Source organism: Chelonia mydas, chromosome 4 (assembly GCF_015237465.2).
Source record: "Chelonia mydas isolate rCheMyd1 chromosome 4, rCheMyd1.pri.v2, whole genome shotgun sequence".
NCBI classification, from domain to species: Eukaryota; Metazoa; Chordata; order Testudines; family Cheloniidae; genus Chelonia; species Chelonia mydas.
In genome coordinates this window covers 15,919,969-15,936,008 of record NC_057852.1, presented here as the reverse complement: position 1 = coordinate 15,936,008, position 16,040 = coordinate 15,919,969, and the positions used below count along the sequence as shown (strand labels likewise).

Genomic DNA, 16,040 nt, shown 5'->3' with positions numbered 1-16,040 from the left:
AAAGCTCTGTCCTTGTCTTCGTGGGTCCCGCGTTTCCTGGCAAATTTTGCTCGCCTCAGAGTCTCACTGTGACCCTCCATGTAACCCTTCTCTCTAGAGACAAGGGTCACAAGTCTATTGAGCGATTTTCATCATAAGCCAGCGAGGGAGGTGAGAAGCTATCCTCCCTTGTGCAGTCTCTGTCTCCCAGTCTCAGTGATTAATCGGGGGGAGGGGGGAGCCTGGGCCTGCCCTCTACTCTGGGCTCCAGCCCAGGGACCCTAATAGTATCAGCTATGGTAGCTGACCTTTTAGAAACATGACACGTACAATGCCCTGGGCTACTTCCCCACAGCAGCCCCCCACTTCCTCAAGCTCCACTTCACCCTTACCTCAGGGCCTCCTTCCTTGTGCCTGATATGGTGCATACTGCTCAGTCTCTCCAACAGCGCAACTTCCTCCCACAGCTCCTGACATCTACCCCCACCTAACTGGGAGGCTTTTAACTAGTTTCAACCAGTCCCTGATTGGCTTCAGGTGTCCCAATCAACCTAGCATTCTCCCTGCCTTCTGGAAAGTTCTTAATTGGCCCCAGGTGTCTTAATTGACCTAGAGCAGCTGCCATTTAACTTATCCTGGTACCAGGGATTTGTTTAGCCTGGAGCTAATATATCTGTCTCCCACTACTTTTCTATAGCCATCTTGCCTTGCCTCGTCACAGTATACAGAAGAATTCAGTGGACACCACATCCCGTGGTCAGAGAGCATCCAGTGGGTGACAGAGATATAACTGAATCAAATCACAGGAAAAGGCGAACAATTCTATGTATGAATTTTCTCCCCCTTCCATCCATTGGTTGTTGCCAAAAGCAGTGGCTCATAGGTTAATATGCCAGAGCTTCCCAAGTGCTATAAGAAATACCTTACAACTTATTCTAACTTCTGCTAAAAATGGGAAAAAAAAGGCAAAAAGTTTTATCTATGACATTTACAGATTGTTTTAATATCTATATTTCCACTACTTTAAACTAGAATACAGACATTTCTATAAGGACAGGTGATACAGTGGATTAGCTTGTCAACTCTCTGGAATTTGGTCCAACTCCTAATTTAGTCAACATTTAAAGTAAGTTGGTTGTTTCAGCCTAGCAGATGAGAGTCTACATCTTCAAACACATCACATAATTGGACACTATTTTTGCTAGTAATGTCAGCCACTCACTTCCATGAACATCAAATTAACCCAGGTCTTAATATTCATATCTTGGTAAAATTTTTGGTGGCAAAAAAGATTACTTGAGGGAAAAAGTATCGTGCAACAAAGTCTCACTGGATTTTATCTCCAAACCAAGACAGTATTTATTCACCTCCTGCCTGAAAGAGTCAATAGAAGGACTCCCTTTGATTTGAGGGGGTCAATGGATCAGGTGGCAAGGTCCACATGGACCAGCATCCTGTCTCTGACAGTAGTTAGATACTTCAGAAGAAGGATGCGGGATTATCTGCCTCCTACATTAGGCCTCATCCTGATCGCTAGTATTGAGAGATTGTTTTAGACCCTGGACCACAAGGTTTAATATTTTTGTCATTGAAAACTCTAGATTTCTGGATATTCATATAAATATCCAGTTTCCATTCTGAATCACGTAAAGTTCTTGGTCTCAATTTTCTTGATCTGTGCTTTGAGGACGTGAGAAAACACAGAATGACAAATTAAGTTGAACTGTTCTGCACAGAAGATGAATGCCACCTACTGGTTATGATCAGTGAGTTGATAATGCTTTGGTAGAGCGGTTTTTGTTTGTTTTTATACACAGTAAAGTGGAGTAAAATTATTTTTGGTCAACTACTTAAAATTTCATGTTTTCATGCTACAGAATCAAAGCTTTTACTCAAACAGTATGTTGGGGAGAAAAAAAGACATTTAATTACAGCCCACATGTACCATATTAATCACATCAACTCTGAGGTAAATATAATGGTCAATTTTTGAATTACAATGATTAATAGTAACTGCTAGTTGGTGCCAAAAGCTTTCAGTGTTATTGATTCAACTGATTGCATAACTCTACAGCTGGTCAAAAAAGTTAAACACTAATTCTGCAAAAAATTCCAAAGCTGTTTGCAGTTTAAGGGGTTTGAAACCAGTCCCAATTTTTGAGTTTTTGTAATCAATCAAAAACTATCAATTTTTCATTTACTTATAGCAGATCAATTTCTTTTTACATATTTTTCACATAAAAAAGCCATCTCTCAATTAAACATCTTTCAGCCAACTCTAATAATCATTTTTGTTGGCCAAGAATTGAAGGATCATGCAGGTAAAGCATGCAGAAGAGACAGGAAAGTCACTGAGTTTCCTTTACATTGTTCTGTCAGGGGGCTCTGGGCCGCCAGATGCACAGATGTCCTGAAGTAGTCAGGTAAATTCTACAAACTGCAGTGCACACATGCAGGTCTGGCCCATCACTATGCCCATAGCAATACAGCTCCCAGATACTACTCATTCCCCACTCACACATGTTCTACAACCCCAGGGCTGTTACAGAGTCTGCATGGGAAATCTATGTAAGAATGCTACCTATTGTCATTCTTATGCAAGGAAATCCCTGCAAGCAAACAGATGACCTCAGGAACAGCACTCCCCACAGGCTTCACTGTGCCCAGCCCCCCATGCGGGGTGTGTGTGTGTGTGTGTGTGTGTCTTCTATAGTGTCAGATGCGGGGGGAGCCTTCTCAGGGTATGTCTACACTGCAATTAGACACCTGCAGCTGGCCCATGCCAGTTAACTTAGGCTCACAGGCCTCAGGCTAAGGGGCTGTCTAACTGCAGTGTAGATGTTCAGCTCAGGCTACAGATCTGGTATCCTGCCCCCTCGCAGAGTCCTAGAACCCAAGCTCCAGTCGTTAACCGTTTTAGAACTGAACAAACAGGATATTTATGTATATCCACATGAGATCTCTCTCTCTCTCTCTCTTCCTTTAACAGAATGTCTTCATCTTAACAAAAGATAAGTACCTCTTATCTCAGGGGCTATCCTTCCATTCAAAGGCCCATGTATCGCAGAAGTGCAAAAAAAAATCTTATACCTCCTTGCAATCCCCTCCCCCTGTGTGCAGAGCAGAACGATATTTCCAGCAAATTTCAGGAGTAACACCAACTGGCTGCAGTGGAGTTATTCCATTTTTATACTGGTGTTACAGAAAGTAGAATGTGACCCACTTCTGTCTAGTAAACCTACATCCATCTCCCACAAAATGACCTATTTCAACTATCGTGCATTAAAGCTTACACAGGACCCAATCCTGCAAAGTGCCAAGTACTCTATTCCCATTGGTTTCAACTGGAATAGAGCATACTAAGCACCTTGAAGGACTGGGCTCATCATTCCCAATAGTACTAATGAAGAATTAAGCATGCATAATTATGAGACTATTGCCCTGGAAGGTTATACAATAATGATGGGAATTTATAATAAAGTAAGTTTTGGTTAAATTACAATACAATGTGTAACAAACTGAACTTGATGAAAGCTTTCACCTGCACACGGAGGAAACAAAGTGGCTCAAAGTCTAAAGGTACCTTTGATACTGCAGGAATTAAAAATGAAATCTCAAACATGACATTTATTAACTTTTTAAAAAAAGATGAGATCAGGGCTACACCACCAATTTCTGAGAGTAAACAAACAAACTAATAGGAAAACATATTTTTAAATACTCCTGGGAATTCTTGAATAGAAAATGTTAGGAGAATTTGCAGTATAATACACTGGCAGGCTATCTTGGAGCTTCTGCTTCTTTAACATCTTCTTTGTCCACTTCCTCTACTTGAGGAAGAAAACGCTTTAGATTTAGTTGTAAACCTTCACTGGTTGAACTTCGAATAATCAAGCGCTGCACAAATGGGCCTAAAAAACAAAACACAGAAAATAACTTCTGAATTATTCTAGTATTTTTGATACCTGCAGGCTGACTTACCTTGTGATGTATGCCATATCCACCCCTACTTCCTATCAGTTGTTAAAGACAAGCAGTATCACCAAGCCGTACGGGGTTAAAGAATGTCTTGGGGGACAACCTGATCTCCATTTTGTTTATTTCTCAACCACAATGTTGTCAGTTTACACTGGTGCTGATATGATGCTTATACACAGACATGGAATCAGAGATATGCAGAGCTAGCAGGGAACTTGAAAGGCCATCTAGTCCAGCCCCCTGAGCTGAGCCAGGACCAAGGATATCTAAGATCATCCCTGACAGATGTTTGTCTAACCTGGACTTTAAACCCTCCAACAACGGGGATCCCACAATCTCCCTTGGAAGCCTATTCCAGTGTTTAATTACCCTTATAATTAGGAAGTTATTTTTCCCCAATATCTAATCTAAATCTCCCTTGCTGAAAATTAAGCCCATTGCTTCTTGTCTGACCTTCAGAGGACACGGTGACCAACTGATCACAGTCCTCTTTCTGACAGCCCATAACATATTTGAAGACTGTTCTCAGGTTTTTCTCCCTCCCCCCCAATCTTCTTTTCTCAAGACTGAACATGTCCAGTTTTCTTAACCTTTCCCCACAGATCAGGTTTGTTCTGGACCCTGTCCAACTTGTCCACAAGATTCTTGAAGTGTTGCACTCAAAACTGGACATAGTGCTCCAGCTGAGGCTTCACCAGTGCCAAGAGCAGTGGAACAATCACCCCCATGTCTTATATGACACTCCTGTTAGTCTACCCCAGAATGATATTAGCCTTTTTTGCCACTGCACCACATTGCTGGTTCTTATTCAATTTGTGATCTAGTATAACCCCCACATCCTTTTCTGGGGTACTATTGGCTAGCCAGTTATTCCCCATTTTGTAGTTGTGCATTTAATTTCTTCTTCCTAAGTGTAGTACTTTGCACTTGTCTTTACTGAGTTTCATCTTGTTGATTTCAGACCAATTCTCCAATTTATTAAGGTCATTTTGAATTCTAATCCTGTCCTCCAAAGTGCTTGCAACACCTCCCAACTTGGTATCATCCACAAATGTTAGAAGCACAGTCTCCACTCCATTACCCAAGTCATTAATTAAAATACTGATCAGAACAGACCTGTGCAAGACCCACTAAGTATGTCCTCCCAGTTGGACCGCGAACCATTGATAACTACTCTGAGTCTGGTCTTTCAACCAGTTGTGAACCCACTTTATAGTAATTTTATCTAGACCACATTTCCCTAGTTTGCTTATGAGAATGTCATGTGGGACTGAGCTAAAATCTTTACTAAAATGGAGATAAATCATGTCTACTTCTCCCCCTCCATCCACTAGGCCAAATTACCCAGTCAAAAAGGAAAATTTGGTTGGTTTGGCATGATTTGTTCTTGACAAATCCCTGTAGGCTATTTTATCATCCTATTATCCAATAGGTGCTTACAAATTTGTAGTTTAATAATTTGTTCCAGTATCTTTCCAAGTACTGAAGTTAGGCTGACTGGTCTCTAATTCTTTAGGTCCTCTGTGTTATCTTTTTAAAAGACAGGTATCCCATTTGCCCTTCTCCAGTCCTCTGGGACCTCACCCTTCCTCGGAGTTCTGAAAGATAATCACTAATGGCTCCGAGATTGCTTTAGCTAGTTCTTTATGGCTCCGAGGGTGAATTTCCTCAGGCCCCGCCTTAGATACATCTCATTTATCTACATATTCTTTAACCTGTCCATTCCCTATTCTTGCCTCCCTCCTTGTTAATACTGTGTTAAGCATCTAGTAGTCACCATTAACTTTTTATTTATTATTATTTATTTAAGAGAAGACTGAAGCAGGATAGGCATTAAACACTTCAGCCTTTTTGATGTTGTCCACTGGTAGCTCTCCTTCCCTTGTAAATCGTGGACTTACATTTTCCTTCATCTTTCTCTTGCTCCTAATGCATTTATAGAACCTCTTCTCATTGCCTTTTACGTCCCTTGCTCAGTGCAACTCATTTTGTGCCTTTGCTTTCCTGATTTTGTCCCGAGCTGCTTGGGCTATTTATAATACTGATCTCTAGCTATGCCCATGATTCCACTTTTTTGTAGTAATCCTTTTTGATTTTCAGGTAACGTAAAGAGCTCCTGCTCGAGCCATCTTACGATTCTTCCTATATTTCTTTGCATTAGGATAGTTTGTTGTTGCCTTAAATATTTACTCTGAGAAACTACTAACGCTTCTGAATTCCTTTTTCCCTTACATTTTCTTCCCAGGGGACCTTACATACTAATTATCTGAGTATGTTACAGACGTGTGTGTATTTATGAGAGAAGTACTGCAGTTTTTAAAATTTTACAGATTCATTCAAAATCAATATAGTTATGGTTCAGTTATTCTGACTGGAGCAGTACTGCGGTATATAATGCAGATGCCTTAGCAGCCTATAAACTGCTTGTTCTTGCAATCAAACATGTAATCCTAGGGTAACATTTTCAAAAGTAACTTAGGTTCCTAAATACGTCACTGGGAGTTTTGAAAATTGTACAGTAATGTACATAATTTTCCCTGATCATAAAAAAAGCTCATTTCAAACTGAGGCTATATACCTATTAATTAATACCCACTTTGACCAGTTAGAGAGGCTCCACCTATTTTCCAGGATGGTGGGAACTAACTCAAGTGGGCAGAGTGGAGTAACAGGGCAGAGCTCTAGAGTAAAAGCTCAATCAGACAGAGGAAACGTGTTACACCTCCAAAGAGATATGCATCTCACAGAGCTCTTCTTCACGTTTGAGCAGAATGAAAATAAAGAACAGCACTCCTGCAATCAACCTCGATGTTGCATGGTCCATATTTCCGCTCAGAAGAAATATGGTCCAGGTCAGCATTACCCCACAGACATCACCTGACAGCGAGAGAGGAAGGTAGAGCACCTGGTGAGCACAGCCACACACCTGAAAGGGGAAAAAGGGTAGACAGGGAAGTCTGACCCTACCTGGAGGCCCCTTCAAAAGCACAAAAGGAATGAGGTTCAACAGTAATGGAGAGCTTGCTGAGGGGCTGGGAAGCCCCACTCCTGTGAAAAGGAGAGAGATCAGGCTTCTGTTTGGGTTATACAGGTTTTTAAGCTTCCCTCATCACCATAACGTGAGCGTCCTCCAGTAGAACATTAAGTGATGTGACCAACGTTTGTCACATGCAGTTCACTCTCTCCCATATCCTCTCCCACGGGGAAGTGCATGCTGTGGAGTGTTTTTCACTGTGTTTTTAAATAAGTTATAAGTACAGTATGCTCTGTGTTTATATTAGCTACGGCAAGGTCAAAGAAGTGTGCCTTGCACCTGGAGAACAAGGTGGTGAGGGCTCTGGTGGTTCTAAATTCCTAGTTAGGGTGAGAGGGGAGTGAGAAGGAAAAGCCAGGGGCTTCGTGGTCCATTTGATGTGGAAGGTCAGGAATCAGGGAGGGAAATATCAAAAGGGGAAATGACAAAATTTGATAGCACTAAATGTATGGCTGGTGCTAAAAAATGCAAGCAATAGAATAAAGCATTGCAAATTGACTGAATAAGGCGTTTAAATGGAATACTGCATTGAAATATAATAAATAAGGCAAATAATGTAATAATGCAAACTTCAAGCGTGCTGCAAACACACACAATATTGCTCTAGTCCCAAAGTAATCACCACTTTGATTAAATATTCATCTCTGTTATCATTATTCCCGTGTAGCTCTGTTTGTGATGATTTAAAATTTCTCATTTAGAACAGTTAATCTTTCTCCCGCCATGCTAAGTGCAACTCAATGTTAATATACAATGTCGCTGACTGCAGGGAAGCTGGCATTTCTTTGATTTTTTATTAGGTATGTCAGGCAAGAAAAAATAATCTTAGATTTCATATTTTTGGCTCAGGGATATGGAACACAGCAGAATTAATTTTACTTATCTGCAGATCTACAGATAAATTAGTCATTTATATTCCAAACATTCATTAATGGAAAAACACCAACAACTTCCCCATGCCAGCTGGACTCCTGGTATTGAATGGAGAATGAGCCTTTCTACAAAAGGAACCAAAGAAAAGCAAATCCATTAGGTTTTCTTTGGGGGAAGTATGAATCCAAATTATTTTATGTTGCAACATATGAATCTGCAATCTTAATTTGGTGAACATTTTTAATTTTTCATAAGGAGAGCTATACACTAAGCATGCATGTTCCATGACATGGTTATGTGCACATATGGTAAAGAAAACATCCTATAACTTTTGGTTGTTATACCTTGTGCACAGGGGGGCTTGAGAGGAATGGAAAACAGGAAACTAGCAGCAACTACTTCGAATGGTAGATTTTGTACATCACCTTTCAGTTGTTACACCTAGGTTAAAGTTTGACTTTTAGGAAGCTAAAATAAATTTACCCCCTTGTGGTAACCACCACACACTAAAGTCGCAAGGATTAGTCACTGAAGAGCAAAACTGACTCTTCCTCACCACTGAGCCACTCCAGCAGCTTATGTCCACTTTATTAGACTGATGTAGTTATCAAAACACCTTGGAAAGTCAGGATGCCTGGCTAATCCTTCGGGTGATCCAATCAGCCACATATTTTCTAAAACACTGAACCCTTTAAAAAAGTTTATTTTCTATAGGAAAGAAATAAAATCGTGCCAGGAATTCAAGCACCACAGATAACATGTAACAACAGTGAGAGGTGAGCACAAGTGCTGCATGGTAGGGGGAGCATTTTCTACAAAAAGTAGAGTGGGAAGAATCACTGATTGTGTAAAGCAATATAAAGGTTAAAAGTAAAGACAAGGCATTTAACATTAGACAGAGGTGTACTGGAGGTTCTATTTAAAACAACCAATCATCAGGCTGTTTTTTCTAAAACTATTGTGCTGATTAACCACTCCTGTTCCTCCAATCATGCAGAAACTATTCACTGCGAGTTTACTTTATGATGAAGTCAACAATGAAAAGAGCATGCTGCAGGAAGTGAGCTGTAGCTCAGAAAGCTTATGCTCAAATAAATTGGTTAGTCTCTAAGGTGCCACAAGTACTCCTTTTCTTTTTGTGAATACAGACTAACACGGCTGAAACCCATTGTTAGGATTATAAATTAAAAACACTGAGCACAGCCAATTCTTCTCGGAAGCCTGTAGGAAACAAGTGGACTAGATTTTTATTCACAAGTGACCTTATCCTATTGCTTAGAAAGGTAACAGAAAATAAACTGACAAATTTGTAATATCAACAGCAAAAATATGGCCGGTGACAGTTCTCTGCACAGGTGGCTGATGTGTGACCCCAGAACCTCTGGTGAAGTGCAGCCACGTCGGGTAGAACCACCGATGAACACTGGCCCTGGAATCCATACATCCAACCCGCATAAAGGCTCACAACAGTGCAAGAGGCATCCACCAGTGGTGTAGAATTGATGCAGAGGCCTGGAAAGAATTTTCTGCTTGCTTATTCTTTCCTAAACTTCTAGCTTGGCAACCCCCTCGACCTGACCAAATTCCACTAAGTCCTATGTAACCGTCTTCCCTGCAAGCTCAGTTGGGTATGGTAATGTTGCTTATTTTCTGACCTATGCTGTCCTTTAGTGCATAGCAATGCTAAACTCCTGATTTGGCAAGGCACACATTAATAGTGCTTCTGTGCTCAAGGGGACCACTCATATGCTTAAAGCTAGGTGTAAAGTTTAAGTAACATGGTGGATCAGGGCTGAAAAGCTGCCTCCATCCTAAAGGCAGATGAAGTGATGTGTGTTTGTAGGGTGTTTGGCAATAGTTAGTGATGAAGAGTGCTTCCTTATTACTTAATTTATGTAATTTGCTTTAACTTCAATTAAGAGCCTAAAGGAAAAACTACTTACCATAGCTCAATGGCTTGTATGTACAGACATCCTTAATAATTGCATCCAGATTGGCAACTATCTGCTCATTAGGCATATCCAGCTGAAAGAGGTTAATGCAAAATTAATTATACAGAAACAAGTGCTGATGATTAATAAAATTAAAAGTGGTTGGGTAAATATTTAATTGGTGTTTTGGGTATCTGAATTTAAAAAATTTCCCTTGGTTTAAGATGTCAAGAATTACCAATTCCATTAGTGACATTAGCAAGAAGATACCCCGCTGTGAAGAGAAACATTTAAGTAAACCAGTAACTTAGTGGCAGGTACACGTGACACCATAGTCACATGTACACATCCATGTTCTCAGATGGTAAACCAGGATGCTCAAGATTAAACATGCACAATCACTTTGGTGAAAATAAATGTAAAACCATTTTCAAACCTCTTTCCTTGAACAATGTGTGGATGACTTCAAATCTATTTTCGAAAGCAACACTTTTTACATAAATTTATTGGCGTTAGAGATGTCTATTAAGGAACAATCCTGCATTGGCAGGTAGATGACTTCACAGCATATTTTCTAGCGTTCTTCCCCACTCTAGATTTAAGTGCCCTATGAAATAGTGTTTCCACCACCCCACTCTTGGAGATTTTTCCACAATTTACTGTATCTCACTCAGATGATGTGAAGCCAAAAGAGCTCCTTCCTCATTTTTGGCCATCACTTGTAGGTTCTAGCCATAACCATCCACTCTGATTTTTGTCCATTGGTGGCATTTCCACCCTTCAAACGGTTGTAGATTTATATCTCCATTTGCGATCGCGAAAGCCCTCATTCAGCAAAACACTTAAGCAAGTACGTAAAATTTCAAGCACACGAGTAGCCCCAACGTCAATGGGACTACATACATTCTTAAATGCTTTGCTGGATCGAGGCCTTAGCTAAGTAAAAATGTAGCTCTTTTCATCTTTCCTCAAATCCCAACCAAACCCCTAAATTATTGGTGTTCTTGTCTGAGCTCCCTCTAACTTGTCAATATCTTGTTAGTAATGAGGTACCCCAAACCGAACACATTGTTACAGATTTAGTTACATCAAAGCCAGAGAGAGAGAGAGAGAGACATATGAAGACTAACTATTACCTCTGGCTCTGGGATGCCGCAATACATGCCGCCCAAAATTGCATTCACGTTTTTGTTACAATAAGGTCTTGCAGTCTCATGTTTAATTTGCTCTCCGCTATCACCAACAGGTTTCACTCAGCATTTCCGTTTCCCAGAAACGTCCCTGCCATCGAGTACGTTTTCAATTACTTTCCTTACGCTTATGAGTTGTATGTTTTGAAGCTCAATCGCCTTATGTTATTTTCTGTCCATGTTTTTAATTTCTCTTCTTTTCTTTATATTATTTCTCTGTCCCCAATGGAGTTTGCAACATAGTGGATTTCACTAATGGGCTGTTTATTCCCTCTTCCAAACAATTAATGACGACAACACTAAGACAAGCTCCTTTGGTACCCTAGAGCAGTGCTTCTCAACTATCTGATGTGGGGGACCGGCAATTTTTTTTCCAATGTGTGCGCAGACAGGCAGCCGATGGCTCGCGGACCGGCACCGGTCCGTGGACCACCACTTTGAGTAGCACTGCCCTAGTGGACACATTCCCCCAATTTGATACATTAACCTTTCTTTATGCTCTTTTAACAGGTATTCAGCGTGAAGGTCAAATGGTCCTATGGTATCCAATCCAGTTAGTATTCATTTTTTCAAGTAACACTTTGAAAGCCAACTAAATAATGCATTAAGGCAGCAGTAAAGCAATAGCTATGAAAACTGCCATTACTGCAGTTTATTCTATTGGTAAAGCAAGCAATTCAACACAAGAAGGAAATTCAACATAAGGGCAGATTAAATAAAGCACAAGAAATTGTAAGGGTAACAATAAAAAACCTCATAACGTAAATTATATTTTAAGTACCTATTTTTACATTGATGTTCAGAATTGCAGTGATTCTTAATTACATTCTGAATGAGCTGCTTTGCATTTGTTCTATAAAAGTAAGTTTAAAACAATCAGTAAGATATATTAGCATTAGCAGTTTGCTCTAAATACAACATCCTTTATAAGTCTTTTCAATGGAATGAGTAATAAAAGGAGTACAGTACACCCTAAAAGAGAAGACAAAGAAAGCAGGAGGTGGAAGGGGTGGATGACCAGGGAACTCAGCTACTTACACTAATAATTAATATTAAGCATTCATATAGAGCTTTTCATTTATAGCTCTTAAAGCACTTCAAAAAGGTGAAGAAGAATCTTCTGAATTTGATGGACAGGAAAGCTCAGGCAAAGAATGAAGTGACCTCCCCAAAGTCATAGAACAAGCCATGATAAATCTGAAAATCAGATGCAAGTCTCCTAGACTTCCAGTCCCCGGGGTCACACTGTCCCAAACATGGATGTGCTTTTAAAAGGTCACTTTCATTTGACAAAGAACACGCTTCATTTTAACGCACATCACATCAGTTACTTCCTCTTCGCTCTCATATAAGCGTTCATCTAGTATAGTGGCATGCAGTTGTCTGGTACAGTGTAAAGCCAAATAGTCTTTCATGATGCACAGTGCGCAACCGCCACGCTATTCGATGGCTGGAGTTTATCATGTCATCTCACGTGGGATTACAAAGGTCCTACTGTAATTAATTAAAAGTTTCCTTAACCATTTAAGAAAAATGCAAATACCCATAAGAATTAGCAAGAAAAAAAATACTGCCGTTTGCAGTTCAGTCTCCCTGAAACAAACCCATAGCCTAATTTTAAAACAAGTGTCAACTGGTGCTGAGAAACTAAGCAAAACCTCATGTTTTGATTCACAAAAGCATTAGAGAACTGCAGTAGCTAAAGACATTACTACCACATCTGATACACTTTATTTGATTAACTAATCCACCAGTTTCTGATCATAGTTACTCTAAGACCCTCTTTACAGTAGCTGACGAACCAATGTTATTCTAGGCCTGCCTTGTCAGGCAAAAAGCGTTTTTCAATTGTGTTAGCTCAATAAGATTGAAAAGCTCTGTTAAAGTGCAAGCTAACATATCTGAACCATTGCTCTAGGGTAGGTTACAACACTGCCAGTTAAAACCGCTTCAAATAAGTCATCCTGAATCATAATGGGTTTTTTTGGATTGCGTCAACACCTTTTATGCCCATTCAGACATACCCCTAGGGAAACAGCGTTTCATTATTATTCTTGCTTAAGGCGCTAACACAGTTTCCCTGATCAGTAGGCCGCTGGTAGACAAAGCCTAACTGTGCTATAGTTTACAAAACGGTAGTACAGACCAGATAGGGGCTTTACAATCCAATAGGTTAGTGTTTAGATTAGTCTAAAGGAATACTTCAGTATTGATGTATAGCCTAGCACATGTACACACTCTCTGTACCAGCCAGGGAGATCGCTTTATTATTACTTTTTAGCATTATTCCCTGGAAAAGTACTTCATGCAATGTCCCCAGCTTGTGCAGATAAGCCTCCCAAGTGTCCAAATTCATTAATAACTTGCATCATGAGGGCAGACAGCATTATTTTCAAAATGTGTCAGTCATAAAATGCAAATTCAACCAAAGCATAACTAATTTACTTTTTTAATTTCAAGTTTATTTTCAAAATTATTCCACTGTCTGGATATGCAAATAGGAAATGTATAAAAAGGTGTCTTATATTATATCACAAGCTTGAAATATGAGTTAAAATATTTAGTTTATGTCATTCATACAAATGCATCACACCTGAGTCCATTGTATGGACTTAATCATCAGACAATTCAATTACATATACATGTGGCTTCTGAGGATATGGCAGGAGAGCGGTGGCATGCAAGAGTCAGATGTCAGAATTAAGCATGGAGAAAATAGAAGGCTCTAAGAAAAAGGATTTGATTGTTTTTTTAATCAGAAAGAGGGTTAGGAGTCATAGGCCAGGAAGGATAAAATTGGAAACTAGGTAAGAAGCCAGTTAGGCACAATGAAGCTGCTCTAGATAGTGGAGACAGCATGGGAGAGCATACACCACACGTGGAGCAAAACATGGATGAACCAAGAGAGGAGTCCGATATTTGAAAGACTCAGAGAGGCAGAAAGAACAAATATAGAATGAGATGCAACAGAGCCAAAGAGGGGCCCAACCAAGTCCACAGAAACAAATATTGTAAAGATGATGAGGGAAGGCTTTGTCCTTGATTCTGAAATGGGCAAGAAGATAGAAGCACAACCTGAAATTTTGCCTGTTTCAGCATGATGGGGAGATGAGCAACTGTAATTTGGAGAACAGATTTAGGTTTGATGAACTGGGACTTGCATCATAAAAGCTCCCGGAAAAAACAGACAATGAAATATCAATTAGCTCACAAAAACAAAGTAACTGCTATGTTTATTTTTGCAAATAATATACAAATATTAGCAAGAATCAACATACTCTAAAAACCATCTGATTTATGAAATTAAAGTGAGCCCAAAATAGAAAGTGTGAAATGCATTTAAACATGTCACCTGTACTATTTTTCCCCGGCTCATTTCCTGGTTTGTTTGCATAATTCTGTAACAAACTGAGTTTAAAAAAGGTAAGTGGCTAGCTTTTACAACAGATATGTGCAATGTTCAAAGGCAAGCTAAAGTAAATGAAGCACGGTTCCTGCACAGAATAATGTGCACAAAGCAATGTGCTTATTTTACTTTGCAGCTGAATGATACTGAACGTTATTATACAGTCACAATAGCGGTGCTAATGTAAAAGGTTGGAGGATGGCATATATATTCTAACCTCTGAAGTCTCTGAATTTATCAATCTTGTCTCCAGTAACACCTCCCTTACCCCACTTTGAGTACCTAACAGCAGTCAAGACACCTCCCTGTCATATCGGAGTAAGCATGCTATTAATACCAGCTTTTCCACATGAAGTCAGCCAACAAAATACCCTTTTTTTTTTTTTTTTTAAATATATTGAAATCGCACATTTAGATATCACAAGAGTGGTACCTTTGTAAAGTGAGATGTTCGGGCTGTTCAATTTTACACACTACAGATTTTTAACAAGTTAATGAAAAAAAACTGCAAAAAAGTGTAGAATTAAAATCCATACTAGGTTAAGAAAGAGGGGTCGATGCACCCCATGTTACAACATTCATGTGTGTTGGCGTACCTTATTAAGGTAGGCTGTCTAACCATAATCTCAAATCTTCTACATTTCTCTTACTACTAAACTGCTGTTCCAACTCATGAGGGCGTACAAACATCAGATTCATCTGCTATTTTCCTACTGATATTGCATGCTCCCAATATGGTCTTCTGTTGTGTTTGACACTTCGATCTCATCTGAACCACATTTCATGCACCGAGACCTAATTTTTCAGATGTAACTAATGAGTTTTGGTTGCTCAATCTGAGACAACTTAAAGGGTCCTGATTTTCAGGGGACAGGTACTCAGCGCTTTCTGAATATTAGGCCCTTAAAGGAGTCTCAAATTGGGAATCCAAAAAACACTAGCCACTTTTGAAAATATAAGCATGTATTTCTATTTGTTTTTTTTAAAAACCAGTCTCCTTATGTGTAAAAGCCTATACACCAACGGGATAAGCAACATACCTCCACTATTTTTCCCTCCCAAACAAGTGATTTTAAATTCTCCAACACGGATTAAATAGCATACCTCTTCTATTTCTTATAAAAAACTCATTTTCTAATAAAGGAGGCAGAATTTTTAGAGAGCGAAGAGTTTGCAGTTTACAGAGGCATAACAATACATGAATATGCATTTGTTTTACGTTAAGGCTGAGGGAACAACCTTCTGATTTTTATGGGATATGAGGGAAAACAAACAGTTTCGCAACTGTTTCAAAGTCTATAGCACTGTATGAATGCATTCCAATTTTAGTGCCTTGTTAGCAAATAGGTTGTCCAATTATTCTTGAAGAGGAAAAGTTTGGTTGTGCATACTATATAATTTAACACGAACATGAAATATTAGGTCTTCACTTAGAATTTATTTTACAAATTTAAATGCCTGCAAGAATTTTGATTGACAAAACCTGTAGCAAAAAATATATCTTATTTCCATGAAATTTCTTGCACTGGAGTGATATTTGCCATTTTGTTTCATTTATGAAACACTCTCTCAATAAAGTCTTCAGCTAAATTAATAAAATGGACATCCCTCCTGTAAATATCCATTTTCAGGTTTCCTGTCCAGAGGAG

At 39.4% G+C, this 16,040-nt stretch overlaps 1 protein-coding gene across 5 annotated transcripts in view; it reads right to left on the bottom strand.

Annotated features, from left to right (window-relative positions):
• Positions 1 to 959: 959 nt before the first annotated feature.
• MRPL1 (mitochondrial ribosomal protein L1) overlaps positions 960 to 16,040 on the bottom strand; it is a 37,096-nt gene continuing 22,015 nt past the window's right edge. For 2 of the 5 annotated variants that reach the window (XM_037896736.2, XM_043544855.1), the window contains 2 exons: positions 9,808 to 9,889; positions 960 to 3,890 (listed from right to left, as the gene is read on the bottom strand). In XM_037896736.2, coding sequence (XP_037752664.1) covers positions 3,760 to 3,890; positions 9,808 to 9,889 — 213 coding nt within the window. In that variant the 3' untranslated portion in view covers positions 960 to 3,759. The other 3 variants (XM_043544854.1, XM_037896735.2, XM_037896737.2) reach the window with 3 other exon arrangements.